This window comes from Procambarus clarkii, chromosome 7, assembly GCF_040958095.1.
Source record: "Procambarus clarkii isolate CNS0578487 chromosome 7, FALCON_Pclarkii_2.0, whole genome shotgun sequence".
Lineage (NCBI taxonomy): Eukaryota > Metazoa > Arthropoda > Malacostraca > Decapoda > Cambaridae > Procambarus > Procambarus clarkii.
This window is the reverse complement of record NC_091156.1, coordinates 18,913,896-18,930,201: the sequence shown is the minus strand read 5'-3', so window position 1 is coordinate 18,930,201 and position 16,306 is coordinate 18,913,896. Positions and strand designations below refer to the sequence as shown.

The following is a 16,306-nucleotide window of genomic DNA, read 5'->3' as shown; positions in this document are numbered from 1 at the left end:
TCGACTCAAACGTGCGGCCCGACACCCTCCTCTATACGCATCCCGCTTCGCACTTGCTACTTTAACCGCACTTGTGTAGTGAACATCTGTTGTCTCTAATGCTCATAAAATCTCGGCATTGTTATCAAGTTACATATACACACCTAAACTTAAAGCTAAAATATGCTGTAGCTCAGTAATTTGCTGCAAACTTTGACGTAATGAGCCAGACCAAGAGATGTCAGCAGGTTCGTAAGTGCTTGTGTAACTGCTACGTGAATATGGCCCCAGGTCCTTACCTTGCGATGATTTCGGGGCTCAACGTCCCCGCGGCCCGGTCCTCGGCCAGGCCTCTTTAGGTAAATAATATTGTTATTATTTGTATTACTGCGTAAATCATTTGGAGGAATGTGGGGATTGAACCAGCGACCAAGTAAAGAGTAGCCGCGTGCTAAACACTTGCTGTTTTTCTAATTAAAGGAGAAAGATGTATTAGTAACTACGTAATGGGCTTGCTGTGTTTGATCTAGCCACAATATACTCAACTTTTAATGACCAACATGTGCAATTTGCATGTCTAAAGTCCCATTTTTTAAACATAAAACTAAAAGTTTCACCCATTTTTTTTCTCTTAAGTGTTCAGTGAATCATTTATAAGCAAATAATTAATTAATTGATATTTCCCCTCTGTGCATAAGTGCTCAGCAATAAGAAAAATGTGAATAAATAAACGTATGACGCTTTTATGAATAAGAGTTTTACAGTAAGCGACTAGCCCGAGACATCTGTGACAATCGACTTGAGAATGATCCAGGACGGACCGAAACGTCGTCGTCCCTTCACCTTCTAGTGTGTGGTCTGGTCAACTAGCCCGAGTCTAAGGCGTTCTTCATGGCGTCGTGTAACGAAGGCTTTGAAGTATATTCCCCACTCTCTCGGGTGTACTGTATTATGTCAGTCCTTCCATTTATACGAAGGAAAATATAATAAATTGACTTTGCAAAGTATGTACGTTTGTATGTGTTTACGTGTGAGTGAATGTTTCTTCATGTCTTCAAATATGCTAACTTTAGCTAGCAAGTTTGCAAGCTTACAAACTTCTGCAAGTTTCCCTACTTCCTTTTGCCCCTGTGACTCTCTCTCACCCACTCTAACTTCTATCTAGGGAAGACTAATGTCTTTTCTCCCCACCTCCTCCCCCCCCTTGGCCAGTAACGAGGACGTGTAACGAGGCGACGAGCCTGAACAACACGTACTTCATCCACCCCGGCGCCACCAACACAGAGCTGGGCGCCTGTACCCTCACCATCAACAGAGTCGCGCCCAACATCTGCCAGATGAGGTTCGATTTCCTCGCTCTCGAACTCTCGCAGCCGGATACGAACGGTGTCTGCACTAAAGACTTCCTGACGGTGACCGGCGGAGTGTCCAGTGTCCCAGTGATCTGTGGCTCCAGCAGTGGTCAGCACAGTGAGTAGATGTCCCAGTGGTCAGCACAGTGAGTAGATGTCCCAGTGGTCAGCACAGTGAGTAGATGTCCCAGTGGTCAGCACAGTGAGTAGATGTCCCAGTGGTCAGCACAGTGAGTAGATGTCCCAGTGGTCAGCACAGTGAGTAGATGTCCCAGTGGTCAGCACAGTGAGTAGATGTCCCAGTGGTCAGCACAGTGAGTAGATGTCCCAGTGGTCAGCACAGTGAGTAGATGTCCCAGTGGTCAGCACAGTGAGTAGATGTCCCAGTGGTCAGCACAGTGAGATGTCCCAGTGGTCAGTAGCATTGGGGTCGACCCTGACCCGCCTCACACTCCTTGACCAAAGCCCAGTTATCCTCTAAACTTTGGTGAGTCTAGCCAAAGTTTAATTTTAGATCTATTTTCCCTTATATAGATAAAATACATCTAAAATTAAATGGCGGAGGTGGACTCCATACACAGTATAAGATGTAGATATGACGGAGCTGAATAGGCTTAAGAACCTGTACATTGAACAGGTTCAGTGTACAAGAGTCCCTGAACCAAACAAGGTGAGTACAACCAGCAAAAATCACACACTTTTCACGAAAAATAACATTAATGAAAGACAGACATACAAACCAATCTATCAATACGACAACAACAAATCCTCGCATGGAATCATATGACCTTCCAAAGTGTTGGTACTAAGTGATCATTACTACAAGTAAAACATGTGACAGTCACTAACCTTTATTATAGTTTACTACGACGTGGATCCCAGTGGCGGAGCGGTGAAGGTGACCATTAACCGCTCGGTGCAGGCGTCGCTCTCAGCTGCCTGGAACATTCAAGTGACTCAGATCGCCTGTGACTCCGTATACCGAGGTGAGGCTCCTCATATATGTATACTTATTTTGTGTTAAATGTCTCACTAAGGATTTGGTTTGAGCCTCATGCAAGTCTGTAGTCTTCAGGAACCCCTGGAAACAAACCTAAACTGTCGCTATTTTCCGCTTGTTACAACTTGTAATAAAGTTGTTACATCTTGGCTTAATGTGTTTATGACGTATTAGAACGTTGTTACAACTTGCTATATTGGTTATTATAACTGGTTAGGATGTGTTAAAACTTGTTCGAACGTTGTACCAACGTCGTAGTTTTGGTGTGTGTTTGGCAGGAACTACTCTATCTATATACTGTATATCATGAAAGTTGACTTTAATCTTAACTTTTCTTTTTCTGAATAAAATATATTTGCTGAATGAAATCTAAAGTAGATTGCAGCCTTTATAATCCTCACTATAGAGATTATAATGACAATGAAGATTATAATGATTATCATTAAAAATAATTCTATCTTACGAATTGATAAGGAAAATTCAGTTCATGCTCCTAAAATGAAAATACTTGTAGTAATCGTTTGGTGGAAAGCACCAATATGTAGTGATGGTCCACCAGATACAATTGTATTATTGAATTTGGAGAACCCAGAAAAGTTTTTAACCGCAACATAAATATAAGACCTAAACCTAACCTCCCCAAGCAATCCTAGGCCTAATACACGAGAACGTAGGCCTAATATAGTATATATTCATGTCCTATACTAGGCTTAGGAATATTTAGTTTAGCTTTAACTATTTCTTCCGGACACCATAAAAGTAATAGTACAAAAAGTGGTTTACTGGTGAACCGTCACTACATATTGCTGCTGAAATAGTTATTATAAGTACTATTATTTAAGGAGGATGGGTTGTGAAAATTATTGCGAGTATGGGGATAAGTTCGTAAATAAGTCTTGATACGATATTTTAGCTGTGGTGAGCTGAGAAAGTAGGACTAACCTCAGGGCAGCCAGAAAGAACAAATTATTTTTTATAATTTAAAGGAAGAGTATTGTTTTCGTGTAAAGCTATAGTAACAATTATAAATATGGGAATCTTACATAAACAGCTCTAGGTGTCATTTTTTTGGGGCGAGATGATAAATTTATATTTTGGCAATTTCCAATCCCCCTTTCTCACCCCCCCCCCCCCTTTCACCGCACTTATCACACTAAATTATAGTTTTCGACATAGGAATAATAATTGAAAACTAAATTATTTTCATGGAGCGTTCATACAGTAGAGGCAGCACCCATACATCAGCTGACTTTACATGCTGTAACCCACATGATAAAACACTCGCTAATGCTTGCCAACTGTGAACCTAATCTGTTCTTGACCGCACTCTAAGGGTTAAAGTCAACACCTAACTTAACCTAATCTAACCTAAACTTTATCTCACCTCAGCTAACTTAGCCAAAACTTATCCTAACCTCAAATTAATCTACCCTTATTTAATATAACCAAATCTAACTTTTAAGTTTGTTACATATTCATGTTCATCACATGTTGATGCGATTTACATCTCAAAGGAGCATTTTGCATATTATTATATGATAACCTTGTCTTGCCCACGGTGTCTGCGTGTGGCCCGACAGCGCCAGAGGGCTGCCTGCAGCACCACACTGCCACTGCTGGCACCGTCTACAGCTTCAACTTCCGCAACACCGCTGCTAGTCCCAGTGGTGAGTACTAGTGTCTGAACTTTAGCATTTTCCTTGCAACGTGTCAGGGAAGATACAGGAAAAAAAATTGTTTTACAAAATTGTTATGTAAAAATATGACCGGCTTGATGGGGTTCTGGGAGTTCTTCTACTCCCCAAGCCCGGCCGGAAGCCAGACTTGACTTCTGGCCCGCAGGCCCACATATCCATATGATAACCGATACAATATTTCTGAGAAGTATCTATCCTTTTGGTGGGTACTAGACCATAAAGTGTGGTCTAGTATCATACAGGAAGGAAGATAAGACAATTAGGAAGTTAATGAGGCCAAGACCCGTTGTGTAATGGATAAGTTGAACTGATGAGGCTAATAAATTCCCTTTTGACTGGACTTACAACTAGTCGTTGCTGGAGCTCAATTATCCAACACGATATTAAAAATCCTCTGAACCTGAGATCGTGCGTAAACATTTTGGTGGAAATGTTATATTTCCAGTTCATAAGATGGGACTGTATACGAGCATGAACACGGGATAGTAGGCTACCATGAACACGGGACAGTAGGCTACCATGAACACGGGATAGTAGGCTACCATGAACACGGGACAGTAGGCTACCATGAACACGGGACAGTAGGCTACCATGAACACGGGACAGTAGGCTACCATGAACACGGGACAGTAGGCTACCATGAACACGGGACAGTAGGCTACCATGAACACGGGACAGTAGGCTACCATGAACACGGGACAGTAGGCTACCATGAACACGGGACAGTAGGCTACCATGAACACGGGACAGTAGGCTACCATGAACACGGGACAGTAGGCTACCATGAACACGGGACAGTAGGCTACCATGAACACGGGATAGTAGGCTACCATGAACACGGGATAGTAGGCTACCATGAACACGGGACAGTAGGCTACCATGAACACGGGACAGTAGGCTACCATGAACACGGGACAGTAGGCTACCATGAACACGGGACAGTAGGCTACCATGAACACGGGACAGTAGGCTACCATGAACACGGGACAGTAGGCTACCATGAACACGGGACAGTAGGCTACCATGAACACGGGACAGTAGGCTACCATGAACACGGGACAGTAGGCTACCATGAACACGGGACAGTAGGCTACCATGAACACGGGACAGTAGGCTACCATGAACACGGGATAGTAAGCTTCCATGAACACGGGATAGTAGGCTACCATGAACACGGGATAGTAGGCTACCATGAACACGGGATAGTAGGCTACCATGAACACGGGAAATTAGATTACCATGAACACAGAACAGAGGACTACACGGAACAGTAGATCACCATGAATAAGGGAGACCAGATTACCAAGTGTGGGGATTTCTTCTCAACTCTGTTCCCCGATCTTATTCTTAAAACAGAATATAAATTAAAATGAAGTGAAATTCTGATTGAGTACTAATTAATCTGTGGAATTAAATCAAAGAACTTACACAACAGACTACAAGGAATGCTCTAGGAACATACCTTGTAGTTAATTTAACTAATTAGTTAGTTAAATAATTAGTTAATTTAAATATGAATGAAAACCCCAGGAGCACATAAGGTAGTATAAGGTCTGATGAGGCTCATGTGGCCTGCTGTTGAGAAGGAGGTTTGGGTTTGTAGGTATCCTAACGCTGTTAACTCGTGTGCCTGCCGAGAAGCCTCTCATTAACATTTCCGAATATAAAGTTAAATCATAGGCTGCGAGGCACTAGTTCGTACCACGCGCGTCACCCAAACAGAAGTTGTGTATAGCACAGCCTAAAACTTTGTTATAACTCTGGTTGAGAAATTAATTTGCTGACACTAAACTATAAACAATTTACTTTACATCAAATATTATGACAATTGAATAATGCCGTAAATCCACTCGCTTATTTTTGGGGTAAAGACCCCACTATATAACCGGAGCTCTGGAAGAAATAGTTAACGTGACATCATTAAAAATGACGCCAGTTTAACCATATAAAAACCGTCACAACAATTCTGGTTAAGTAAAGTCCGGGGTGCTCTGGGCAACATCTAGTTGTCGACTCAATTCTCCTTATAAGATGGTGAGCACAATATCTGGGATCAGGGCTGGGAAAATATGGCGTCCTGGACTGAGTTTAGTGAAGCTTGCAGTACTTAATAAGGTCTATACGACACTTATTATGTACTTCTTAATTGGTTAGATATGTCCCTATAATAACACTTACTGATCGTATGATCAAAATAAAGCGAATAGTTCCTAAGTATGGGATAAAACACCGTAGGCTCCAGCGTCGTGCGGCGCGGCAGCAACAGCCGTGTGACTGGTCCATTAATGGCGCCTTCTCATCTGACAGTTTGAGGGAGTGTTGATTTCATTTAATTATTATTCACTAATAGGTTTATTAATTTTACTACATACCTTAGCACTAAGTTAAGGTACATTTGATAAGCTATAACTAATATTACTGATTTTGGATCAATTAAAACCCATTGTAAGTGGCGTTAAGGAATCGCAGGCGTGAGTTGGTACGGGCGGCACCTTGAGACGCCCTTGAGACGGGTGGGAGTTTACATTGGGGAAACTACATATAGATTATCCACATATAGATTATGCTTAACATTATACTGCGGATATTTTCCACAACATTATCATGGGACAGAAGACTACCATGAACACGGGACAAGAGGCTACCATGAACACGGGTCATATTAGATTACCATAAGCACAGGACAGTATACTATTGTCCCGTGTTCATTGTAGTCCACTGTCCTGTGTTCATGGTAATCTAATGATCCGTGATCATGGTAGTCTACTGTCCAGTGATCATGGTAGTCTACTGTTCCGTGTACATGGTAATCCAATTTCCCATGTTCATGGTATTCTACTGTAGAGTAGATGGGCGTTCAGTTCCTCACCGTCCAAGTGGTTGGGTACCATTCCTTTACTCCGCTCAATCCTAAACCCTTATCCTAACGTCCTTTCCAAGTGCTATATAGTCATAATGGCTTAGCCCTCACTCCTGATAATTGCCTACTTACCTACCATGCATATGGTACAGTAGACTACCACGTGGATGAGTGAAAGATGTACCCCATCTCTATCCCACACCCTATGATGTACCCCCTTCTCTCTCCCACATCTCATGATACGACCTTCCCTCTCCAAAACCCCATGATGTACCCCCTTCCCTCTCCCACACCCCCATGATGTACGCATTCCTCACACTCCAATTACCTCCTCCATACCCCCCATTACATATCCGGCAAGCTAACTCATTTCCCAACACACCACTTCCTCATACACAGCCCTACACACCACGTACGCTCTCTTCAACCCCTTCACGCCTGCTTACCTCTCAGTGTCTTGTAAGTTCCTCCAGGGAATCCTCTCCATTCCCGCTCTATCCGGTGACCAGTTCAATACACTCTAATGACCACCTGATGCCATCCAGTGGCAACTATCCGGGTGATACTGATGGGAGTGGTTGGTGCCCAGCAGGTACGCGGCAGCTAGCCAGCCAGGACTACGGGATCTGCATCAGGCGCGCTGACAACTACTGCGGCATCACCTGGGAACCTGTCAACGACAATGGCAACTATGGCTTCACCATCTCCTCAGCAGCCGATGCAATCTTGCCAGAGCTTATAGGTAAAGCACACTCTAACACCCTTATACCTTGGGAGACCTTGAAATGATTATGGGGCTTAGCTTCCCTGCGGCCCGGTCGTCGACCAGGCCGCCCTCATATCCATACTTATAAAATAAAAAGAGATTATTTTTTTATGTAATAGGAGGGGCTAGATGTTTGAGGCTAGTCGTACAAAGCTTTGCATGATGACTGGCAGTTGGTGGGGAATGGTCATAGGGGGGGGGGGGGGGAGTTGAAGTCGACCCCCTCCTTTCCCCCCCCCCACCCTACTTGACATCAATTTCCAACCTTGCTAAATTTCAGGTTCCATCCTCACTAAAATTCATTCAGCATATTATTTTCTATATGATTTATTTATCTTTAAATAAAGATAATGAGCAGGGAGTGTTGTTGTAGTGATGAAGATAGTGTACAGTGACAGTGGTTACAGTGTTTAGGATATGGTGTAGTGAAATGGTGGTAGTGGTGAAGGTTGTGTGTAGTAAACATGGTTACAGTGATGAATACAGTACGGTGAGGGTGTCAAGTGGTGATGAATTTCGTACATGGAGTACCCGGGTAGGATGGATGACTATAGTGATGAACACATAATCCAACGCAGGTGGTTAGAGTGAGGATGGATGTAGGTAGTTAAGAGGGTTACAGTGATGTAGGTAGTTAAGAGGGTTACAGTGATGTAGGTAGTTAAGAGGGTTACAGTGATGTAGGTAGATACAGACTTAATAAATTATGTCCATCGGAGCTACGCCCCACTTCAGAAGGGGGAGCCCCCCCCCACACACACTATGACATTCCCGATAAAATCATCATCATTATAATCCTTCAAAGTTTAATATAAGGCTCACTCCAAGAGTGTGGCCTCAAGCCTTAGATACATTCTCTCTCATACTGATAACAGAGATTGTCAGTATGTCTGAGGATAGAGGCCCGACGCCTGGGGCTAGTCTCGTGCAACTTTGCATGGTCAATTGTAATTGGGGTCAACTCCTATGCCCCGCCTTTCAAGAGGCATCGGCTCCTTTTCCAAATACCAGCCACGCCAGTGAAGAATGACACGTGGGTTTGATTGTCCATACAATGTTAACAATAAAATTATATATTACTACACTGGCTCCTTTAGCTCTGTATCAGAGCAAGCCTTCAAAGTTGCCTCAGAAACTTCGCCAGATTAAACTTTGTCACAGCTGTTATTTGTCATAAAAGAGCTTCAGGTCTTAATCTAAACCTCCTTGTACAGGGACCTTCTACACGAGCAGCCGGGACAGTGACTGCACTACGGACTACGTGGTCATCCCCGGCGGGATGTACACCACTTCCTCCACCAGTACTGAAGCCACGCCCGCTGGAAGGTACTGCGGCCTCGGCTTCCCTCCCACCGTTACTAGTAAGTAACCCCTTCGTCACTTGTACCTTAATCTCCCTCACCTGTACCTTAATCTCCCTCACCTGTACCATAGTTTCTCTCACCAGTACCATGATCAGAAGGGAGGAACAGAAATGCGAAAATGAATGAAGGTGAAATATGAGAACTGAGCTATATCAGATCACGTTTACAAAGAGATTAGAACATTTAAGTGTGTACTGAGGAAGTCAAGAGTCAGCAGTGTTCACTCCAGACAGTTTATACAACACCCGGCCACGAGGGGGAGACACAGGACGCCGACGTAGCCCTTGGGAGTGGGCGAAATTCAGTCCAGAAATATTATGGGGGAAGGTGACGACCTGTATGACACTGATGCTCGTACTTAGTAAACTCCAACGCCAAGGAAATGTGCCTCGAGACTAGGAATGTGTTGATGTCATTCCCGTTTTTTTTAAGAAGGCAGAACAAGTGTAGCAGAAAACTGAAGGAAGAAATTTTAAAGTTTTACAAAAACAGTCCTTAACGAACTTGTTCATTTTGCTGGAAACAGTAACTAACTACACAGATCAGTTATTGTATTACCCTGGCAAGGTACCAGCCCCTTAAGTCCACTTTAGGGGAGCATTTGAGTCACTCATGGGGGGGAAAGTGTCCCATACTAAGTCTTGCAGCCCCGTAGCTAGTATGATGATCCGGCCGATCCCGGGTCTCCCATCTGTGTATCCGAGGACACAGACCCGGGCTCCCAGCTGCCGACTTGCCCACCACAAAAGTTGATATCCTAGGTAGCGAATCTAGCAAAGGTTTTCCCTTCGATACCATATCATTTCTGTTTATACTGTGGTAATATTCTGTCCCAGCCTAATGTCTTCTTAACTGTGCTCAAGTGTTCCCAAACCAAACCCAGGCAAACAATATCGAGGGTGAAGAAAGGAGTGAAACAGTGTAAAAATAATCAACAATTTACCAGAAATAGAATTACATTTGCTTAAGGCCGAAAATATCTCAACTGTCATTATGGCAACACGGTGAAATTTAACGTCACTATGGCAACACCTCACAATTGTTATATTAGTGGTACTCAATAAGCTTTGATTTACCAAACCTTTTACAAGAAAGAAATATTATTAAGACTTCACTTATATAATAATTGTCTTGGTCCTTTCATTAATCACACTATTTATCTAGATCAATACAATATGGTGCAACACGAACTTTACATATTTTGAAACTGTCTACAATTTGGGCTCTCTCTCGCCACAGTAAACTACTCCGCGAGCGTACGATAAATAATATGCACTTCCCATCAACAAGGGCAAATGAGGAGGAAAATTGTATCTACCTTATTATTGAAGAACAGAGGCTGCAGTTGTAGCAGCCTAATGCAGTTGGTAGAAACTTCCTCTGGCGACCTCTCGTGTGTTTCCTGCAGAGCTCCTCTTCTCATTCTCTGTGGTAAACTTCGGTAGATCACCTCTACCGAAGTAGATTGATCGCCTGATCTCACTAGGATCAGGCGAAAGTCTCCCAGACCTTCATCCGTCTTCCACGCTAAATACTGGTCCTCTTCTTCTCTGTAAAAGTGTTGTAACTCAGTAGCTGCTTCCCCCCGTGGCTGCTATGCTGCTGAGACATTAACAATTTGTCACCTGCACGTTCCTAGTTGGGCTGGCCCGCGGAAGCACCCTCAATCCCCTAGCATCGCCTCTAGAGTCACACAAGACTACCGACGTCACGCTCCAGCTCTCTGAATTTTCCTCTAGAAGTTGTCCAGTAGCTCCTCTACGTTGCCTCTTGAAAACTGCTTAACGTAATGCTCCTTCAGGTGGCTCAAAACTCACCTATGTGGTAACGACGTTCGACACAACCTGTCCCTTCCTTCCCTAGATTGCTAGTGACAACGAGTCTGTTCCCGCCAGCCAGCTCTGGCGCCGACGTCACACTACGTCACGCCATAGGCGCTCTCTGATTGGTAAAACTGGACACACCACCGCATCAGACCAATCAGATTGCCGAAAAAACAGGAGACTCCACGTCACCGCGTCTGGAGTATTTGGCGGGAAACGCTGTCTCCTCACCGCCATATTTGCTGCTGTACAAGCACTCACATCCTCCAAACGAATTTAAAACTTAAATAATTCAAATATTTGGCATTTTACCCCCCTCTAAACGTTATATAAAACTGGGTGACTTTCTTTACTATTTACATGGAGGTACCGGCACCCCGACAAGATAAGTATGACTTTCTGGTCGGGTGAGGAGCGTATTTAAGCGATCCACGCAACACAAGGTACCCAGCCCGTCCTCCAAACAACAGCCCGTCCTCCAAACAAAGACCCAAAAATGATTCCATGCACCCGTCAAACCCCCTGTTTATGGATGAAAAACGGTTTACACACGACTCACAACTGATGACGTTCGAACACTTCCGGAACAAGTGCTTCACTGACGAATTTTGTTCGAACCACAACGCTGTAAATGGTTCACCCACGTGCTACAAATACAAATAATCGCCAACTGAACCAAAACACCTAACCTAACCTATGCCTATATATACACAATATGCTAATATATTATAATACTAGTTGTACCCAGCCACGCATTACTGAGCCACAGCAACCTTCCCCTATCCCCCAGTTCATTCCACAATTCCCCCTCCTCTGTTCCTTCGTCCTCCCAACTATTTCCCACTGCCCCATCCCCTTGTCCTCCCAACCATTCCCCACACCCCCATCCCCTCGTCCTCCCCACCATTCTCCCCTTCCCCATGTCCTCCCCATCATCCCCTACTCTACCGTCCCCTCGTCCTACCCACCATTCCCCAATCTACCATCTCATTGTCCTCCCCACCATCTCCCATTCCCCCTGTCCCCTCGTCCTTCCTACGATTCCCCCCTCACCTGTTCCCTCTTCCTCCCCACCATTCCACATTCCCCTGTCCCCTTGTTCTCCTCACCATTCTCCATTCCCCCCGTCCCCTCATCTCCATCTCCCCCCGTCCCCCAGTCCTCCCTACCATTACCCCCTTCCATGTCCCCTCGACTCGTCCTCCCCACCACCCCCCACCCCGTCCCCTCGTCTTCCTCATAATTCCCCACTCCCTCGTCCAATGCATTCCCAAATGATCTGATGGTCCCATCAGAAAATGGGAACATCAAATGATCTGATGTTCCCATCACTGAAAAATAAGAACAGTTAAAAAACCAAACGATAAACAATAAAAAAATTAAAAAATGAACTATACTCACGAAATGAACGGTATAGTAAACAACACAGCTCAATTCCAACGCACTGTCTCACAAAATAATTACATCAAAATGAAAATAAATCGAAATCTATGAAAATTCAATTTATCAATATGATCGGAAACATTGAAATGGAATCGTAACATATTTAGTATAACGTGTGTTGCTCTGACGTGCAAAAGATAGCGCTTTTTTTTAAAGCATGTTTTTACCTGTCACAAATGTTGCATCTATATAGTAGGTATTTAAAATCAAGTGCATATTCGATTGGAACGTTGTGTCAAAATTTCAAAGCAATCGGTGAAGAACTTTCGGAGATTACAGTGTGTGTTTCTCTTACGTGCAACAGATGGCGTTGTTTAAAAAAAAAACATGTTTATCCTGTCACAGGTGAGCCATGTATATAGTAGGTATATAAAAACACGCGCCTATTCGAATGCAACGTTGTGTCAAAATTTCAAAGTAATTGGTAAAGAGGTTTCAAAGATTTCCCTCACATGAAAATCACACGAAAAACGCATTTTTTAAAAAACAGCATGTTTTTTTCCCGTCACAGACGTGATATCTATATAGTATGTATATAAAAACCTGCCCGGATGCAAATGAAACGTTGTGTGAAAATTTAAATGCAATCGGTGAAGAACTTTAGGAGATTGGCGATTTTGAACAAACGAACATTTCCATTTTTATTTACTTAGATTAATTTATATTTGAGAACATTCCTGTTTTTAATGAGCAGCATATAAACATTTATGAATGCGTCTGTGGAGTCGACCGCTGGATGTAATGGACTTGAGTCGAGGACGGGTTGAGGTACCAGCACCCAGGCAAGGTACCAGCACCCAGGCAAGGTACCAGCACCCAGGCAAGGTACCAGCACCCTGGCAAGGTACCAGCACCCAGGCAAGGTACCAGCACCCAGGCAAGGTACCAGCACCCTGGCAAGGTACCAGCACCCAGGCAAGGTACCAGCACCCAGGCAAGGTACCAGCACCCAGGCAAGGTTCCAGCACCCAGGCAAGGTACCAGCACCCAGGCAAGGTACCAGCACCCTGGCAAGGTACCAGCACCCTGGCAAGGTACCAGCACCCTGGCAAGGTACCAGCACCCTTGCAAGGTACCAGCACCCTGGCAAGGTACCATCACCCTGGCAAGGTACCAGCACCCAGGCAAGGTACCAGCACCCTGGCAAGGTACCAGCACCCAGGCAAGGTACCAGCACCCAGGCAAGGTACCAGCACCCAGGCAAGGTACCAGCACCCAGGCAAGGTACCAGCACCCTGGCAAGGTACCAGCACCCTGGCAAGGTACCAGCACCCTGGCAAGGTACCAGCACCCTTGCAAGGTACCAGCACCCTGGCAAGGTACCATCACCCTGGCAAGGTACCAGCACCCTGGCAAGGTACCAGTTACATAGTATCCTAATGTCCAAGCCACACATCAGAAAACGAAGCAACGATGACGTTTCGGTCTGTCCCGGACCATTATGGTCACGTTAATGACTCATCTTCTACACATAGTACCCTGGCTCGGTACCATTCTAAGAATACCTTCAGATAATGCCAATTATTATAGCACTCTCGTTAGGTACGAATTTTCATACTGAATCCTCCAATCGAAATTAACTTCAGCGTCAGAGTCGGATTTAATTGAATTATCTTTGAATTGTATCTCGACCTTTGACCTCACACTCTCCATACTTCGTGACCAATATCCTCACTAACCATAACCGTTTAAACTACATTACTGAGGTCGTACAGCTTGTAGTATTACTAGTTATTGTATATGTTACCCTTAGTTGTTCTTAGTTATAGACTGTAATATAGAGTATATCCATATTTTTGTACGTGATTGTAAATAGAAGTATCAACTCTAGCGCCATATCTGTTTCATATATTTTCAGAATTTATAGAAAAATTATTGATTATTTCCACTTATATTGATTATCCCGGCGTATGCGACCAATTATGGCTTCGTCTACAGTATTATGATTATTACGAATTTGTCCAGCGTCAATTAGCGTAATCAAATGCGTTCATAATTACTCATTTGTGTTCTAATGATCATTCCCTCCCCTTCGTCCCCAGCCACGTCCCAGCCCTTCGTCCTGTACGTGAAGACGGACGACAACGAGGCCCTTGACAGGTGGAACCGCGGCTTCAGTCTCAAGTACAAGCAGATAACCAGCTGTGCATAATGCTTCCCCGCCAGCATCCACTCCCACCGTCACCTCATCCAAACACTTCCAGCATCACCTCATCCAAACACTTCCAGCATCACTTCATCCAAACACTTCTAGCATCATTTCATCTATCAACCAACATCACCTCATCCAACCACTTCCAGCATCATCACCTCATCCATCAACCACCATCACCACCTGCTCCATCGACCACTAATCACATGTGGTTAACAGGTGTAAAATGTAAAGCACTAATGACAACTGTTCCCGCGGTGTCAACACCATTCAAACACAAATTTTCATATGAAGACGAACAAGCGAACATCGTCGACGAGCGACCAGTCAACGCACAAACACCGCCAGCGACCAGTCCACGCACAAACACCGCCAGCGACCAGTCAACGCACAAACACCGCCAGCGACCAGTCAATGCACAAACATCACCAGCGACCAGTCCACGCACAAACACCGCCAGCGACCAGTCAACGCACAAACATCACCAGCGACCAGTCCACGCACAAACACCGCCAGCGACCAGTCAACGCACAAACACCGCCAGCGACCAGTCAACGCACAAACACCGCCAGCGACCAGTTCACGCACAAACACCGCCAGCGACCAGTCAACGCACAAACACCGCCAGCGACCAGTCAACGCACAAACACCGCCAGCGACCAGTCAACGCACAAACACCGCCAGCGACCAGTCAACGCACAAACATCACCAGCGACCAGTCCACGCATGAACCAACGACCACATTGGTTGGTGTAAACATGAGTATTAGGAAAAACGCTCATCTTTGTTTATTTTATAAAATATTTTAGTGTATTACTTTAATAAATATTTGGATAATTATCACCTTCTCAATATCCTTGCTGCTCGTGATGAACAGTGGAACAAAACGAACGCCGAACAGTTTTCAAGAACATGTTCCTCTAGTGAACTTTTCGTGTTCTACCCAATAACGTTTTCTTTTGATTATATCAATCTTCTCTTAACTTTGTGTTATCATCTATAAATTGTCAATGCTGTGTGTTTTCAAGCATATTGTAATAAAATCTGTCTCCTTCATGACTTGACTGGACGGCAGTGTGATAGTCTCGCTTCTTCCAAGATAATTGTTGCTGCTGAAGACGGCTAGTTTACTGTGCACCCCCATACTCATCCTTTAAGCCTACAGGCGCGCACCCGCCAAACACACGCCGAAACTACGACGTTGGTACAACGTTCGAACAAGTTTTAACACCTCCTAACTAGTTATAACAACCAATATAGCAAGTTGTAACAACGTTCTAATACGTCTTAAACACGTTAAGCCAAGATGTAATGACTTTATTACAAGTTGTAACAAGCGGAAAATAGAGACAGTTTCGGTTTGTGTTTCCAGGACGGGTCAACGCCAGCAGCCAACACGTCCGGAGAGTCCTCCTGGGAAGGCAGGGGCGGGACATCACCCTCCCTGAAGATATTCACCCGAGTTGCGGCTCGGGTGAATAGTGTGTCTAGTGTGTGTCTGTGTCATCTAGCGGCATCGCAAGCTGCCGCTGGATGACCTCGTTGACCACACCGATAACAGGTCCTGGGCTGCGCTGAATACATCCAACGAAGCGTAAACACACACACGGACAATGACAACGGTACACTCCGCGTCAGTGACATTGTCAACGTCCAGATGCCAGCAAGCATCCCCTTGCAATAACCGGTGGGCACCCTGTTCCACCTCATGTTCAACACCTTACCAAACAGCCTGGTTAACAGTCCATCCTCCATAAGGGGCACCACCACATATGTCAACTTCACACTCAGGTTAACGACCCGTACTAGCACCATCGGACATAGGGAACGAGCATCCCTCATCACATCTCTCAAGAAACGGCCGGAACTC

The 16,306-nt window shown here is 44.6% G+C and overlaps 1 protein-coding gene across 1 annotated transcript in view; it reads left to right on the top strand.

Annotated features, from left to right (window-relative positions):
- The window catches only part of LOC123761498 (uncharacterized), a 23,494-nt gene extending 9,030 nt beyond the window's left edge, over positions 1-14,464 (top strand). The window contains exons 4-10 of the mRNA XM_069314900.1: positions 1,192-1,449; positions 1,925-2,001; positions 2,173-2,317; positions 3,912-3,998; positions 7,250-7,630; positions 8,869-9,015; positions 14,327-14,464. Coding sequence (XP_069171001.1) covers positions 1,192-1,449; positions 1,925-2,001; positions 2,173-2,317; positions 3,912-3,998; positions 7,250-7,630; positions 8,869-9,015; positions 14,327-14,436 — 1,205 coding nt within the window. The 3' untranslated portion in view covers positions 14,437-14,464. The remainder of the gene's footprint in view (positions 1-1,191; positions 1,450-1,924; positions 2,002-2,172; positions 2,318-3,911; positions 3,999-7,249; positions 7,631-8,868; positions 9,016-14,326) is intronic.
- The last annotated feature ends 1,842 nt before the right edge of the window (positions 14,465-16,306 follow it).